We start from the raw sequence: 16,320 nt of genomic DNA, 5'->3' as shown, positions 1-16,320 counted from the left end.
GCCATTTAGTAGATGTTCAATAAACACTGTTGGATAATTAACATAAGCTGAATCTCCTCCAGGCCACTTTGAAAAACTTCACAAACTGCATATCAAACATAATGATGAATGTATATAATGTTACCAGTCGCACATGATTTCTGCTTAAAATTTTTTTGTCTATGGAAATTGATAAATTAACACATTTAATTTAGGATTATCTTCAATGTGTCCATCATTTAGCATACTTGGAAAATGTTAGAAAGTGTGAGACTGTAGTTTGAAATTTGGTCTCAGGGTGCCTGGGTGGCTCAGTCAGTTAAGCGTCCAACTTTGGTTCAGATCATGATCTCACAGTTCACAGGTTTGAGCCCCGCGTCCGGCTCTGTGCTGACAGCTCAGAGCCTGGAGCCTGCTCCAGATTCTGTGCCTCCTTCTCTCTCTGCCCCTCCCCTGTTTGTGCTCTGTCTCTCTCTCTCTCAAAACTAAGCAAACATTTTTAAAATGTTTAATAAATAAATAAAATCGGCCTCACACCTTTTATGAATATTAATGAACTTTGGTTATATTAATAAAATATGTATTTATTCTGAGTCTGTGGCTGTATTTTCATATTTTAGAGTCAGAATGTATTTTTGAGGTCCGAAACATTGTCACATTTGCCATGCGATGTTGGCACATAGAGAACAAATAGCCCGAGAGGTGAGTGATGGAACTGACCAGTGGACCAGTCCCACCTGCTAATCAAGCCATGTCACCTCGACTCGAGGTACCTGCAACCCTGAACAACCTTCTGTTAGCCAAATAGCTCATTCCTCAGTCTGCCAGGCCTTCCAGGCAGCTTTCCTCGGGTTCTCAGAGGCCCAGACTCACAGTCCAGACTCTGATCCTGTTCATTTCCATATGCATTTGCTCTGTGAGCACTGGTTTCTGATGAGAGCGCACGACTCTCTACTATGAGTCAAAAGAACCCCACCAATCCTCTCTCCAAACTCCAGTCCCCATTTTCACTGTACTTCCTGCAGATTGGGTTGCTGGGGGGACCCTGGTATCCCTCATTACCTTCTGACCTGGGATCCCTTCAGTCACAGTATATGAACATGATGGCCAGAGTACACAAAAAGGTGTCCTACTACAGCCAGTATGAAGCTCTGCAAAGTTAGTTTAAACATTTATTTATTTTTGAGAGGGAGGGAGGGAGGAAGGGAAGCAGAGGATCTGAAGTGGGCTCTGCACTGACAGCAAAGAGCCCAATGCAGGACTCAAACTCATGAACCCTCATGAATCATGAGATCATGACCTGAGTTTAAATCAGACACTTAACTGACGGAGCCACCCAGGCTCCACTGAGAACTTACAGCTTAAAGAATCTTTGTGTTTGGGGCACCTGGCTGGCTCAGTCAGTAATGGATGTGACTCTTGATCTCAGGATTGTGAGTCTGAGTGTCATGTTGGGGGTAGAGATTCCTTTTAAAAAATAAAATCTTTATTAAAAACAAAACAAAAAAAGAATCTTTGTGTTTATTTGCTTTCCCAGTTGTAAAGAGGTAGGCATCCTAAGAGTGTTAGCCTGTCTCACGAAGTAAGAAAGTTGCTTCCTCTGACCCTTAGCGTGTGTTCTGGTGCCCTTGTCTGTGCTCCCACAGATGTATGCTGAGCCCTGGGCATGCTGGCGGGCCACCAGTCCCCCATCTGGGTGTTGTATGAGAGTGTTTTGGTTTGGCCTCCAAGCCTGCACCTCTAATTTCAGGCTAAACTGCACTCACTCTGCAGCTCTCCTTACCCTCATGGGAATCCTCCTGTTTTCTCATCATTTCTTCTGCAATTCCAGATTCACAGGGCTGTGGACCAGCCACATCTCAGTAAATTTGCAGGCATAATTCTCTTACACCATGATGTTTCCTTCCCTCTGGCTTTCAGGAAGCCCCATCCTGCCTTCTCTCTGCTCCTTNATAAAAAAAAAAAAAAAAAAAAAAGCATGAGCCTTGGAAGGGTACAAATTCAGGTTCCAATTTTGGAACTCAAAATTGGCCACTCAAAAGGTCTCAGAGACCTTGTGCGTGTCATCTGACATGCCATTTAACTTCTCTGACCTTCATTTTTTTTCATTAGTCAGATAGGTTTAATAATATTTATATCTCAGAGACTTTGTGAGAAATAATTGATAAAAAGTACCTTGGACAGCGCCCTGTGCAGAGTAAGTGCTCACTTAAGGGCAGTCTTCCCCTGGCCTTGCCTTTCTGCCTTCTGTCTAATTCTAATGTTTGTAAGTGCTTTTTTTTTTCTCCTTCCTTCCTTCCTTCCTTCCTTCCTTCCTTCCTTCCTTCCTTCCTTCCTTCCTTCCTTCTTTTTCCTTCTTTCTCTTTCTTTCTTTCAAAAAAGAGGTCTTGGCTTCATTAAGTCTTTAATTCTTCCAACTTCGGCTCACATTTGTTGTCCACAGTCAATGCACTGATTCTCTCTGCCTTCTGTCTTTCACTGGTCCTTCTTAGAGTCCGGCCTAGCTCCTCGGTAACCAATGTATATGAGGATGCTGGGGTGGACCCCTCCTAGACCAGGGTTCACCATGACCCTGCTCTGGGCTTGCTTCACAAATCTTCAGAAGTGCCCTTCCCACATGTCTCCCTAACTAGCTCCGTCTTCCATGGTCAAGGGAAGACATGAGAGCCTGTGTCTTTCCCACATTTGACATTAGTTCTGAGTCTTACACACAGTGAGATTAAAAATCACCCTGGCTTGGCAGAAGTAAACACGTTACATTTTTCTATTTACAAATAGGTTTACCTTTCTATACTACTCAGGCAGCTTCCCCACCCCCACCCAGGATTCCTGCAGGGCCAGGCACTTTGCTGGCTCCCCACTGGCCTCACACAGGCCAAGAGTGTCAGCAATGGCCTTGGCCTCTGCTTCATCGGATATCAGATTTCTGAGATGACTTTGCAATGCCATTTAAGCACTTGCCTATTTGATTCAGATGCAACTAGGTACTTCCCCTCCACTGTCCCCCTGTCCTAATTGAGGGAGAGCATCCCATTTCTGAAGCTGCTTCACCTCCAATTGGCTTGGAATGTGGGCAGCCCTGTCTGCAAGCAGAGGTATAGATAAATTTAATTGATGGGTTCTCTGGCTTTTGCAGCCCATAAGCCCCTGTGATAGACATGGGCCTCCAATCTCCGCTGCTGTGGCCAGGGTGGAAACCTCTTCCCCACCTGGCAAGTTACCATTGGCCTGGCTGCCAGCAAGGAAGTCAGGACGAAGATCGTAAGTTATTCTTCAGTAGGTGCCCTAAGGTTTGAGACCAGCCCTCATACCCTCCTTAGCCGAGTGTGTCCTGGGACTTGCAGGCTCTAGATCCACCCCTCACCCCAATGCCCTTTCCCACTCCATCCCATTCTCTGCACATGAATCAAATTAAGTAGAACAGCCTCAAAAGAAGAAGTTGCAAAATCGCAATGTGGGGGAAAATGGGAGGAGGTAGTCCTTCATCTGTTTTAAGGCTGGGGGCAAAAAGGTCAAGGGTTCCATACTCCCAATCCCTGAACTCTGTGAATCTCGGACCTCTTGGGGTCTAGCTGGTGGAGATTCCCCAGGAGCCCTCGTGGGAGCCACTAAATCTGAGCTGACTGGTCTCAGGGGCCATGACAACCACCTCTGCTTTCTGCACCCTAGTAATTTCTCAAATCCTTTGAGACAATAGAACACTAATCGTTCTCAAGATTCTTTCCTGCCAATAAATTCTGGTTTATTCCAGGGACAGCAGGGGCATAATAAAAACGGCTTATTGTTTATAGTATTTATGCAGCACTTATACACCTGCTATGTTCTGTGTTACTTTTCACATCTAACCACCGTCCCTTGGTCTTACTGCAGGCGGGACAGTCTGCAGGCACAGAGCCACGCCAGTGCAGGAGACAGAAATGATGTCCTCTGACACCCAAAGAGACAGCTCACATTTGACCTTGCTTCTCCCTGTCAGTCAATGGGTGAAGCACATTTTAACAAGGGGAATATCACTCTCAGATTCTTTGGGTTGACAGCACCTCTGTCTACCAACAGACCCAACGCCTCGTCAGCACCAAGCTCCTTAGTTTGTCCACGAGGTATGAATACTGGAGACCCAGTTAGAAGAGAGGTAAGGGAGAAATTGAGGCAGGGGCAGAGGCCAGGCCAGTGGGTATCGCTGCTTCTGCCCCAGCTGGGGAGGAGGTATTCCATTTCCTGAGCTGGGCTTGTCCCATTTCAGTCTGAACAGATGGAAATATAGTTCAATGTTTCAACATCATTTGCCTTTCTCGTGCTAAAATATTGATAAGTGCTGCCCAGCCTGATGCCCCCGCGGTTCTGAGCGGTAACTGGAGCATGATGTGTACTGAAGTGAGACATGGCAAAGCCTTTAACGAGTGTTTAAAATTCCTGGAATAATGCTCAGTGCTGGCTTAGCTCATTCGGCTCCTGAAAACCTCCCCCCACCCTGAGCCGCCTCCTAAGCGACAGGAGGAGTGTGAGCCCGGCCCAGACCCCCTGCTGGTGGCAATTAGTGCGGCAGCTGCTCTTCTTCAGGATGGGAAACAAAGCAGGAGGTGCCTGCATCTGCCAAGAGGAGCCAGGCAGGGAGCAGACACGCNGACGGGGGGGGGGGGGGGGGTGGAACATGGGGTGCGGGCTCTCCTGCTGCAGGGACCTGAGGCCCCAGAAAGAGGGGGCACTGGGCAGGGCTCTCGAGAAAAGTAAGAGAGGGAAGGGCAGGCAAAGGGGAAAGAGGAAGATGAAGAGGGAGGGGACTCGGGAGAAGAAATGAAGGAGAAAGAGGGAGAAAGGAAGATATCAGCAGGAATGCCCTGGGAAGGGCTTCCAGTTCTTGAAAGAAGGATTCAACTTGCGCCCTGAGGAAAAGGAAGAGGGTCTTAGCCGATGGCACCCCAGTCCACGGCACCCCTCCTCAGATCCCAGCCATGACAAAGGCACCCAGACCTACAAGTGTACCCCACACGCCACTCCCAAGGTCAAGTACACTACAGGTGGCTCCGATGAAGGTCACTCTGGAGCTCAGGCTCCGCCCATGGAGACAACATCGTCTAACTGTGGAGGTTTCTGCCACATTAAATATCTCCCACACTTTAAGCTTCTGGAGTTCAAGTTCATGATTTTTTTAAAATTCTTTATAGATTTTTGTGGGATTGCTCAGAAAATGCTTTCCAAGAGGATTGCTTGAATCCTTTCCCAGCGAGAGGATGTGTGCCTCCTTCAGGAGTGACCGGGTTACAGCACCCACGTGGGAGAAAGCAGGGCTGTGTTCCAGAAAGCGGTGGGTTACGTCCATCCCCGGAAGGAAGTCTGAGCTGGTGGCTGCATGTGACTTAAATCAGCATCACTCAATGCCACCGACTGAAAACCTACGGAAATGACTGTAGGATGAGTGATATTTACAGCCAGGGAGACAGAGTAGGAAATCTACAATGAGTTGGAAAAGCAGGGTCTGACAATTAGCTCAACCTCTGCCTTCAATAAAATAAGACTCCACAAAGTCCTGTAAATATAACAATGTTGTCTTCTGAGACCAAAAAAAAAAAAGGAACATGTAATTGACACACAGTGGGGACGCTTATGGAAACAAATAGGATGGAGTATAAAACCGCAGGGGCGGGAAAGGAAAATATAGGCCACGCAGCCATTGTGAATAGAGAGACTGGGGCACGCTGAGGGGCTCCAGAGACCCACTCCGGTCAGTTCTGTTGGGCAAGTCTTAACAGAGGAGAAGTTGTCTGGAGCCAATAAATGCTGCGGACTCTGGGCAATTGGCAGCATTCTTCCAGCAGTCAGTCCCACTGGCTGGGGAATGCCTTATCTGATGGCACAGCACACCCATTGCTCTGGGCACCTTCCCTTATCCCTGTGATGTTCCAGCTGCCCCAGTCCAGCCACCCTCCAGCTCTAAGCACCTCAGAAGGCCAGCGTATCACCCAAGCCAGCTTCCACATGGGCCATTTCTGGGGCCAGTGCCGTTGCTCTAGGCTTAGGCCCTGTCAGTGGGTCTGTCCCTCTGGGAACGGGGCTCTGTCTGTGATTGTTTTCCCAGTCCTGTTGCGGTTGTGCCCATCGGTGCATCTGGTTTCCATGACCACGGTTGGGGGGAGGAAGGGCTGTGGGCGGGGTCAAGGCCATGGCCCCCTCATACTGACCATGTCCTCCAGGGGCTTATATGCTGTGGCAGGGTGGGAAGGCCAGCACCAGGGAGACGGCAGACAGGATGCGCGGTCCCAGGTGCCCGAGTAAAAGGAGAAAGAGCAGGGCAAGGGCCGGACAACATCTCTAAATCTGTGAGACGCTTCCAGCTCGTCATCTAATCCCATCATCACGACGTCTGGCCGATATGGTTACCACTCAGATTGGTGCAATGACTTGATGGAGGTCACAAGGTCTCAATTTGCCCCCTCCACGATGTTACCTCCTTGAGGACTTGCAAACCCAGCAATGCCCCTGTGGATAGAAATCTCCCGAGGGTCTTGTTAAATGCATGCTGGGTTTGAACCTAGGACTGCAGACCCCAGAGGTCCCCAGGTGAGGCCAATGCCGTGCAGACCTCACACACACGCGCTTCGAGTGACTGGGTCCTGGTGCAGGGTTTTCCCATCTTGCTTGTCCCTAAGAAATCACCTGGAGGATGTGGGGATTTGGATCCACTAGGGACTCAGGACCGTGACTGTTTGATAAGAGCCTCAGGTGCCCCAGATGGATAGGACGGCTTGGGAAATGCTGCCCCAGAAGTGTGGGAAGGATGCGGCCACAGTGGGAGGCTTTGGCCGGGCACCAGAGCTGGGGACTTCTTTGTGGGGCTCCCATGTTTACCAAGTGCGCTTTCTCCAGCAGGAGAATGCCTGCCCTTGGCCTTGACATTGGTTTGGTGTTCGGTCTTCAGCAAGCTCCTTCCCGTCTCTCTGCCTCCACGTTGTCATCTGTAATATGGGGACGAGATGGAGGGAGGCACCAGGGGAAGGGGGATGTTGGCGCAGCAGCCAGGGATGAGGCAGTGTCCATCGTGCAAAGGGGAGAGAGGTGAGTGGAGAGTAAAAACAGCAGGGAGAGAAAGGAGTTAGGCTGTTGTGCTGAGTGCAGAGGAGCACAGGCGGGCCGGAACCTCGGTGAGAGTCACCGCCAGACCAGTGACCTTCCAGCCCCCACTGCACTCACCTACACAAGCCTTGTTTTGCCGCCAGTGGGGGGTGGGGGGGTGCCTGCCCCTCTTTCTCTTACCCCATAGGTCAGAACTTCCTACTCACAAGCTCCCTGGTGGCTTCCCTTACCTCCGACCCCAGAGAATCCTCCTGGGGGCCCCAGGCTATTGCCCTGTGCAGACAATCCTCACCTCCACTCTTTTGGGGGTGTCTCTCCAGGGTCGGTGTGTTCTCCCTGGGTCCCCTATTGATTTTTCCAGGCAAATGCTGTGGCAGTGCCTGGGCTCTCGGTCCATGGCCCTGAGCTGGTGCTTACTGCTCACTCACACATCCATTCAACAGATACATGCCCGGCTTTGTGTTTGGTGCTGTGGGCAGTCCAAAGGGGCCCGATAGAGCCCTGCCCCTAGTCTAGTTGGGGGGCTAAGCCATGCACCCAAATCCTTGGAAGGTCAGGGAGAGCGTGGCTGTGGCTCTTTGGTGGCCAAGGTATCTCAGTGAGGGCTCCGCGTCCATCTAGCACTTTCTGACCACGTGTAGCTCCACAGCCCGAGTATCCCTCCTGCTGCTATTTTTTTTAAAGTTTTTTTTTTTTTATATTTTAATTTATTTCTAGGAGAGAGACAGAGAGAAAGCATGAGCAGGGGAGGGTCANCGCTGCTATAGGAACAATGGCTCTGCCTCTGGGCGCACAGCCTGACTCAGGGCTCAGGTTACCACCCACCCTGTCTCTGAGCAGTTCTCCTGTGACTCAGGTGCCCAGATGTTCCGGGAGAGTACAGTTCCAGACTCCTAGCACCCAAGTTTTAATGTTATAATGCCTTAAACAAATATCGCCAAAAAGGCAGCCCAAGTTCTCTGAGTGCCGGGGCCAAGGGTCAAGTCCTGCCCCAGACAGAGGACCTGCGTCACCACAGAAGGAGATGAGCTATGGTAGAGAGGGAGCAGCCTTACCTGGAGGGACGAGGAAGCGTGTCTTCATTCTGTCTCTGACGGAGCCTCTGGGAAAGGAACTCCACAGGGTGAATCCAGGCCCGCAGGGATCGACCCCCTTCCCGCAGACTCAGGGCCCCCAGCCACTTGCTCACAACGGATACCACCCGCAGCCCCACCGTCAGGCTCTGAAGGACAAGAGGGGTGTCTGTGATGGAAATCGTCACCCTCTTGCAAGGTGACTTCAGACAATGGAGACCGGCAAGCACTCTACGATCCTCCCAGCCCCTCAACGTCCTCAGCCGTGAAGTGGGGGGAAACCGCTGGTGGCCCAGGATGCTGAGAGGCTTAAAAGAAAAGAACAAACCCAGGGCACATCCCGCTGCCCAGCAAACAGTCACCTCAGGCTCTTTTCTTCCTCCCTTGGCCCGTGTCTCCTGTAAAGAGTTAAAGCTTCAGGCACATGGCTGTGGCTTTACTGTAGAAATGGACTGTGTCTTGGGGCACCCGGGGGCGACACTAGTGGGCATCAGTGGCCAACCTGACCTGGAGGGTGGAGTCCAGTGTTTCCCTGGGTCTGGGGAAGAGGGAAGGCAGAGTCCCACTCTGGGTCGGGAATGGCAATTAAAAAGGATTGCTGTGGGGCTCCTGGGTGGCTTAGCTGATCGAACGTCCAGCTTCAGTTCAGGTCATGATCTGATCACACGATCTGTGAGTTTCAGCCCCACATGGGGCTCTGCGCTGACAGCTTCAGATCCTCTGTCCCTCTCTCTCTCTGCCCCTCCCCTGCTTGCGCTCTCTCTCTCAAAAAATAAATAAAACATAAAAATGCATAAAAAGAAATGTTTAAAAAGGGGAGTTGAAAGTCCTCATTCCAAAAAAAAAAAAAAAAATTGAGGGGCGCCCGGGTGGCTTAGTCAGTTAAGCGTCCGACTTTCGCTTAGGTCATGATCTCGCGGTTCGTGGGTTCGAGCCCCGCATCGGGCTCTGTGCTGACTGCCAGCTCGGAGCCTGGAGCCTGTTTCAGTCTGTGACTCCCTCTCCCTTTGACCCTCCCCTGCTCACAGTGTCTCTCTCTCTCTCTCTCTCCTAGAAATAAAAAATATTTTTAAAAAAATTGTGACTGTGCCTGGGAACGGATGTTAACTAGACGCATTGCGGTCATTTCGCCACGTATATAAATATTGAATCATTATGTTGTACGCCTGAAACAAATATAATGTTATTTGTCAGTCACACTTGAGGAAAAAGTACTGATGAGAGCTGGCCCCAGCCGAGGGGTCAGGTTAGCAGCTCAGTTAGGGATCTAATCTCTGCAGAATTACAGTCATCCTTGAAAAAGACCTTTATTGGTTTTTGAAGTTTGGAGCTTCTTAAAGCAAGGCCCTTCTTCCCAGGGGCAGGGAGCAGGGGTGCAGAAACCTGCAGAGAGTGGGGAGGACGCCCGGCTGCCTGCTCTCATCCCAGGCTGGCCCGCCAGCTCCCACAGACACTCCGTCTCTTGTCCCAGCACGATTCGGGCCCCATTTCTTCTTTTCATCCAGGATCAAGTTCGAACGGTTCTAAACAAACATATTGGGAAATAGGCCGTGCAGTGTGTGCGTTGGGGAGGAGGACCCTGAAAACGACAACAGCCAAGTGTACTCAGCCCAGGGGATTTCTCTCTCTACAGCTAAAATACAAGTCGCTGGCAGGTGGGTTGGCCCCATGCATGGGGGCGGGGGGCACTCCGCCTTCGCCTGAATCCTCCCTGGGGAAGGGGTTAAAGCCCCCCTTCATCAACTGATAAGTAAACAAAATGTGGTATGTCCAAAGACAGGATATTTTTCAGCCATGAAAAAAAGGAATGAAGTGTGACACATGCTATGAAATGGATGAACGTTGAAAGTATTATGCTGAGTAAGTAGCCACATCCGAAGGGCACATACAGCGTGGCTCCCTATTATAGGGAATGTCCAAGAATAAGTGCACCCATAGAGACAGACGGTAGATTAGCAGTTGCCAGGGGCTGGGGGGAGAGAGAGTACGTGCAAATGCTTAATGGGTATGCATTCCTTTTTGGAGTGATGAGAATGTTCTAGAACTAGGCAGCGGTGACGGCTGCACATTGGGAATATAGTAAATGCCAAAGAAGTGTACACTTTGAAATGGCTAAAATAGTGACATTCATGTTATATGTCTTTTGCCACAATTTTCTTTAAAAAGCAAAACCTTTTCAGGCCTTGAGCATTTCCTCCTCCAGTCCCCATCCTTCTGACACTTCCCCCAACTTAAGGAGAAGAGCCCACTCGAGTGAAAAAGGACATTGTATATTTCTGTTAGTGTTGGTGGGGAGGGGCTGTCCACTGGCCAAAGAACGGCCCCACAGGGCCTTGACCAAGACTGTGAGTGTCACTCTCACACCTACCATCTTGGAAGAACGAGAAGAAAGACCCAGCCTCTTGTCCATGCCAGGCCTTCTTTCTCACCCACTGCCTGCCCAGCCCGCTGGCTGTTGCAGCAGCACTGAGCTTCTCAGGTGGTCCCCAGCCGGGCCACAAAGGAGGCTGACCCACCCTGGCCTCAGCCGATTTTCCTCCAATACTCTGGTTCTTGTCACAGGGGAGCAGGCAGGATGGAGCCCAGGCTCATGGGATCCCACAACTGTATGGAGGTTCACCTACAAGAAGGCGCCACAGGGCCGGTCTGGACATAAGCCAGCCCCCTTCATGCTGACGGGCCCCGCTGCTGGAGCTGGTGCAGATGACCGCAGGGAGCCTGGACCTCCTCCTTCCTCGAGGATCAGCTGGAACTTCGTGAGACACCACACTCAGTGTGTGGTGGGCCAAACCTGTTCTGGGGGCCAGCCAGCCCATACCACCAGGACACCTCCAGCAGAAGCCTATGCAGGGCTTGGCTGTGCCAGGGAGGAGAAACAGTGTTCAGAGACAGGGGGCTTGGGCCTAGCCAGTCCTCCAGCTGGGTGGCAGGAAGACATCTAGAAAGATTCCTTTTCCCAGGTGGCTCTGTGGCTCCTCTCGCCCCAAGATGTGTCTGCCTTCTCCAGCTTGTGTAGAAATGAAGACCCTAACCCCTGGGGGTGTCCAGGGTGCAACCAGCTTTGCGGCGCTGCTCCTGTGACTCTGTGCACCCTTCGAGGCTTATCTCCTCCCACGACTCATATTCCAACTCTTCCAACTTCCTCTCCTACCATGAACCGCTTTATCCTTAGAATATAGATGCTCAACCCAAAGGACCACATTCCCTTTCCCAAAACTTGGGGGGTAAGATATGTTCGGGAATTCAGCATTTTGGAGGTTTTGGGAAGGTGTATTCAAATGGTGTACGTATTGCATGTTACAAAATACCACCCTCGAGGGTACGAAGCAGTACCTGTAATCAAGCGCATTAATATTTTCACAGTGAACCATCTGATATCCCTGCCAAGTGGGATAAATGAGGGCTATAAATAGCTTCACATCAGTTTAGCCCAGGTTTCGCTGCCAGATAGTTTTGGCAGCAAATATAACAAACAAACAAGCCTAAGCAAAGCTTTCAGAATCCGGGATTTGTAGAGAAGAGGCTGAGGATCAGTATTTATGCTGCATAAGAGAGAACAAGGCTAGCAAACCATCCTTAAGAAAATAAAAGGAAAGGGGCGCCTGGGTGGCTTAGTCGGTTAAGCGTCCGACTTTCGCTTAGGTCATGATCTCGCGGTTCGTGGGTTCGAGCCCCGCGTCGGGCTCTGTGCTGACTGCCAGCTCAGAGCTTGGAGCCTGTTTCAGTCTGTGACTCCCTCTCTCTCTGACCCTCCCCTGCTCACGCTCTCTCACTCTCTCCTAGAAATAAATAAAAAATAATAAAAAAAAAAAAAGAAAGAAAGAAAAGAAAAGGAAAGGGCTCCTCTTGTCCACTCCCTCCCACCAACCTGCCCTCTGAGATCGCCTGGCATCAGAGCCTCCTTTAACCAGTGCTGGGGACTCTGTAGAGGTATGTGCCACTCAACTAGCTGTGTGCCTTCAGGCCAGAGACTAAGCCACCCTGAAAGTCTTATTTTCCTGATCTCTTTAAGTGGGAAAAGGATTCCAAAGGCTCCTTTTACCCCTGACATTTTACCATTCTCCTCAATCCATGAGCCAAAGCTGGCCATACTGTTCAGGGAGAGGCCATGTCCTCGCCATTTGGAGCATCACAAGGAGCACCCCCCAAAAAGCGCTCAGCGCCCAGTGCCTCTCCCCCCATGAGTAGAAGGGGAACGTGGGTGCTAGGTGGGGATGACTTCCTGCCAGACAGACTGTCCTGGCGGAAGCAGAGCGCCACACCTCCCCTGTAAGAGACCCGTTAGCATGTGCAGGAGAAAGCCCTAGCAGGAGAGAGGCATACCGCAATTTCAGGTGGACAGCTCCAGGATCAAATCGTGAAGCAAAAGATAGGAGCTAGAAAGGTTAACCCAAACGGCACAGGTCAAGGTGGAGATTCCTTACAGACGCAAGACTGTGGATTTTGGTATAAAACGGGGCTTGGTTCATCGCAGACCCCTTTAAGAGTAGCAAACGGCTACCCTGGGGTAAGTTGTTCTTGCTGGGGATAACCCAAGAGGAAAAGGAAAGGGCCGCTGCGCGCCGCCGCCGCAAGGTGGCAGCAAAACCCCGCCAATGGCTCGCCGCGCGAGGCCTCCCGCCTCGGACCTGGTTTTACTTTTTGCCCGGGTTTGCACTCCACCTTCAGACGGGGTGGAGGGCTGAGCGCCCCGGCCAGGCTCTCCCGGAGCCGGAAGAGGAGGCTTCTTTGGGTATCATAAAGGCTCCTAACGTGGTGTCTGGAAACTTCTCGAGGGACTGGGGGAACGCAGGCCCCCTGACNCCCCCCCCCCCCCCCCCCCCAATCCCTGCTCTCTCTGCTGACAGGGTCAAGTCCAGGAACAGAGCTTTCCCAGTCACAGCTCAGGCGGCAACGTGAGAGCGAGTCTGGAAGCTGGGGCTTCCGAGCCTTGCGCCCTGATACCTGTCACGCCCAGCCACCCACCCTAGGCAGACACTTGCGGGCACCGACACCCCCTTGCACAGACTCGCCGTGGTCACGGGGAGCGGACTGAGAGCCGCAAGGTGCAATGGAAGAATCGGAGGACTCGGCGCGGAGAAACCGGAGTTGAACTTGGCTCTCTCTAATGGAAGCGCCGCTGCAGCCTGGAAAGCCTTCCTTAACGTCCCAGGGACTCAAACGGAAGACCCCGGCGCTGGGCCGCGGGCCTCCTCCGGGACCCGCCAGGAGGAGGACGCGCGGAAACGGTTTGCAGGCGGGTGCGCGCGTGGAAGTCGCGCGGGGCCGGTGGCGCTAAGACCAAGACTCTTTGGGCGCGGAGAGGCGCGCGTCCTGGGTGCCCGGCTTCATCTCTGACCCTCGGGGACCCCTCGGGCAGGTCCCCCTCCCATTCTTCTAGGGTGCTGGTCTCCCCAGGTCACTCCAGCTACTCCTCGAGGGCCCTTCAGGCCTGGGGCCTGCGACTCAAGCTTCCCCCCTTCCTCCTTCCCCTACCGCCCACTCGGAGAGGGTGTTACTGCGCAGCGGGACTAAAGCAGAAAGTGGTGGACTTGGGAGGAGACGTGGCCTGGGAGGGGACGGGTGGCCTGGGTAGGGGACGGGTTTCCCAACGAGGTGCACCAGTCTAAATGGCTCTTGGGATCCACCGACAGACTCCTCTAAGGAGCATTGTGAACCACATGAGAGGCTAAGGGGCATAGTACTTCTGGAGAAATCGGGCAGCAGAGGATGAGACCTGGGACCAAGTCACAGATCCATAAAAAAGGGGGCAAACACTGAAATCATGCCATCGGGGAGCCCATAGATCTCCAACTAATCAAATCCTTCTCCATCTGTCCTTGAGAGTGTCTTTAACTGCTTCTGCCACCTTAGCTCAAACCCCGCTCCCTTCTTGCCTGTTCATTGGACATAGCCTCCTAACTGGCCTTCCGGTCACAGCCTCACTCCCTCCAACCAAGTTTCTGACACAGAGCTCAGATGGCCACTGTAGCTCTCCATAAAGCTGCATTTGGCTCCCCAGTGCCCCTGAGATCAAGGCCACATAACTTGTCTGACCTTGTAGCTGACGCTCACTCACCCTTCTCTCAGATTTGATTACAAGTCTACTTAGGCAACCAGGCGCCAGCCACACGGCTTTGCTCTGGAACCGGAACCTTCTCCATGCATTTGCTCCCTCTGTTCCAGCCTGGAATTTCCTCCAGGAATCCAACTCATCTTTCTGGGCAAAGCCACCTCTTTGAGGAGCCCAGCCTGTTTCTACCCCCAAAGTTGTAATTAATCTTGACGCCTCCACTCTCCAGAACACTCTGTATGCAACTACACTGGGTTTGTTTGTTTTTCAGTGATGACTTTGACCATGCACTGGACTATGAGTAACTTGAAAGCAAAGCTTAACTGCGCTTCCCCCTACACCCCGGGGCCTTCTTTTTGGACTAAGCTGGATGTAGTCATACCCACAAGCACACATCTGTGTCTGGACACTGTTCCCTCCTCCTCGGGCACACCTGCAGGTAGATGTGTCCAGAGGTCTTGAAATAAATATTTCTCTTGCATCTCATGGGAATCTGTATGGCAGTCTCACTGAACACTCACCAAAGTTCACTCATACACACCCTTCACACTCAAACACACACCACGGAGTCCTATGCACTGTGAAGCATTGGTGGTTCAAAGTGAGGCTCAGTCCAATCTGGGAGAGGAACCCGCTGAAATCTCTCCTCATCCTTTGGGCTTCGGAGGAATGCCGGCGTGGAGCCCCTTGCCCCCAGCCTCTCTCAGGGCCAGTCCCTGTAGGAGGCACGTTTTGGTTGGAAAGTCCAAGTGCAGGCGCGAGCCGGAGTGTGCGCCCAGACAGGCAGAGCCTGAGGCGGCCGCTCCCCGCCCTTTCCCACTCCCTCCTCTCTAATTTGCCTCATCTTGCGCTCTCAAAATAAGATCTTGGGAAAGTATTTCCTCTGCTACCGGGAGCCCACGGGCCAGAAAGATGGATTGGAAGGGGGCACCGGACGCACAGGCATGGCGGAGCATATGAAGATAGGGGCTGGCTGTGTGACAGTGGCCAAGTCCTGGCCCTCTCTGAGCTTCCCGTGTAATCAGAGCCGCCAACAGCTGAGACGTCAGGGGTGGCCGTGGTCTGGATGCCATGCGCCCACGTGTGTACTTGTGTCTGTCGGTCCGTCCCACCTCCCAGGCCGGCCTGGACGAGGCGGGGGCAGCGGCCGGGTCAGGCTGCAGAGCCGGAGGCGCGCACGCCCGTAATTAGCAGAGCGTTCAGTCATTAAGAGGCCCTGCTAAGACTTTCTGTTTGGTCGCAAATTAGTTACAATGCTAAATAGTCATCTCGAAATCCAGCAAACGAAAGCCAGTGCCGTCCTGGAAGGGCTCCAGGCAGCCCCGGGGCAAAGGCCCGGCTACCGCCTGGGGCGGCCCGGCACCACGGGGATCCCGGTGCGGAAAGGCGGCGCGGCGGGAGGAGCGGGGAGCCCGGCCCCGGGAGGCTGGGGTTCGGCCGCAGCGCCTCCCAGCGGCCTGAAAGAGGAAAGACGGGGTCCGAGCCTGCGAAGCGCGGACAAAGGCCCAGCGCGAGCGCGCCGCGGAGGCGGGGGGGCGGAGCGGGGACTTGGGGAGCGCACCCCTGCAGAGCGGAGTCGGCCTCCTCCCGGCCCCCCGCCCCGGGGGCCTGCCTCCCACACACACAGCCGGGCTCTCGCTCACCTCTGGGCCTCGCCACCGCCTCTCAGACATGTTTGTTAGGTTCCTGGACCGCACACACTCTGCGGGGGTCCGAGAACTCCTCCCTGGCCCGGAGGCTCACCTCTTGCAAGCGGAGAAGAGCGGCCGGTGTTTCCTGATCTGTAGCGACCCCAGCCCCACCGCCCCATCCGTCCTCCCGCAGAGTGGCTCCCCCACCCCCCTGGGCGGGGCGAGCCCAGCCCGAGGAGATACAGACACGCAGAGGGGAATTTCCGTGTGCCTTGCTTTCTTGCCAGCACATTCTGTACAGTCCTCTGTGTCTGAAGGGTTACACTCCGGCGGGCTAAGGCCCTTTCCTTTCCCAAAAAGAGTGTGGGCAAACTGGTGAGAGTCGTGCGCTTATTTGTAACAAGTGGAGAGAGAAGGCTGGGAGCGCAGACGCGGCCTTGTTATGGAGGGGGGTATTGAACCTGTGTCTACTACCGGAGGCCGTGTGTGAGTGGGGGCGGGGGGGGGCTGGGGG

General features: G+C 52.9%; 1 protein-coding gene across 1 annotated transcript in view; it reads right to left on the bottom strand.

Annotated features, from left to right (window-relative positions):
* Positions 1-15,431: 15,431 nt before the first annotated feature.
* SIX3 (SIX homeobox 3) overlaps positions 15,432-16,320 on the bottom strand; it is a 17,787-nt gene continuing 16,898 nt past the window's right edge. Inside the window, exon 4 of the mRNA XM_077749199.1 lies at positions 15,432-15,632. Within this exon, the coding sequence (XP_077605325.1) occupies positions 15,432-15,632 (201 nt within the window). The remainder of the gene's footprint in view (positions 15,633-16,320) is intronic.

The sequence above is a fragment of the Crocuta crocuta genome, unplaced genomic scaffold, assembly GCF_008692635.1.
Source record: "Crocuta crocuta isolate KB4526 unplaced genomic scaffold, BGI_CrCroc_1.0 scaffold118, whole genome shotgun sequence".
In the NCBI taxonomy this organism is placed as follows: Eukaryota; Metazoa; Chordata; class Mammalia; order Carnivora; family Hyaenidae; genus Crocuta; species Crocuta crocuta.
The sequence above is the reverse complement of the archived record's forward strand: the minus strand, read 5'-3'. Positions and strand labels throughout refer to the sequence as shown.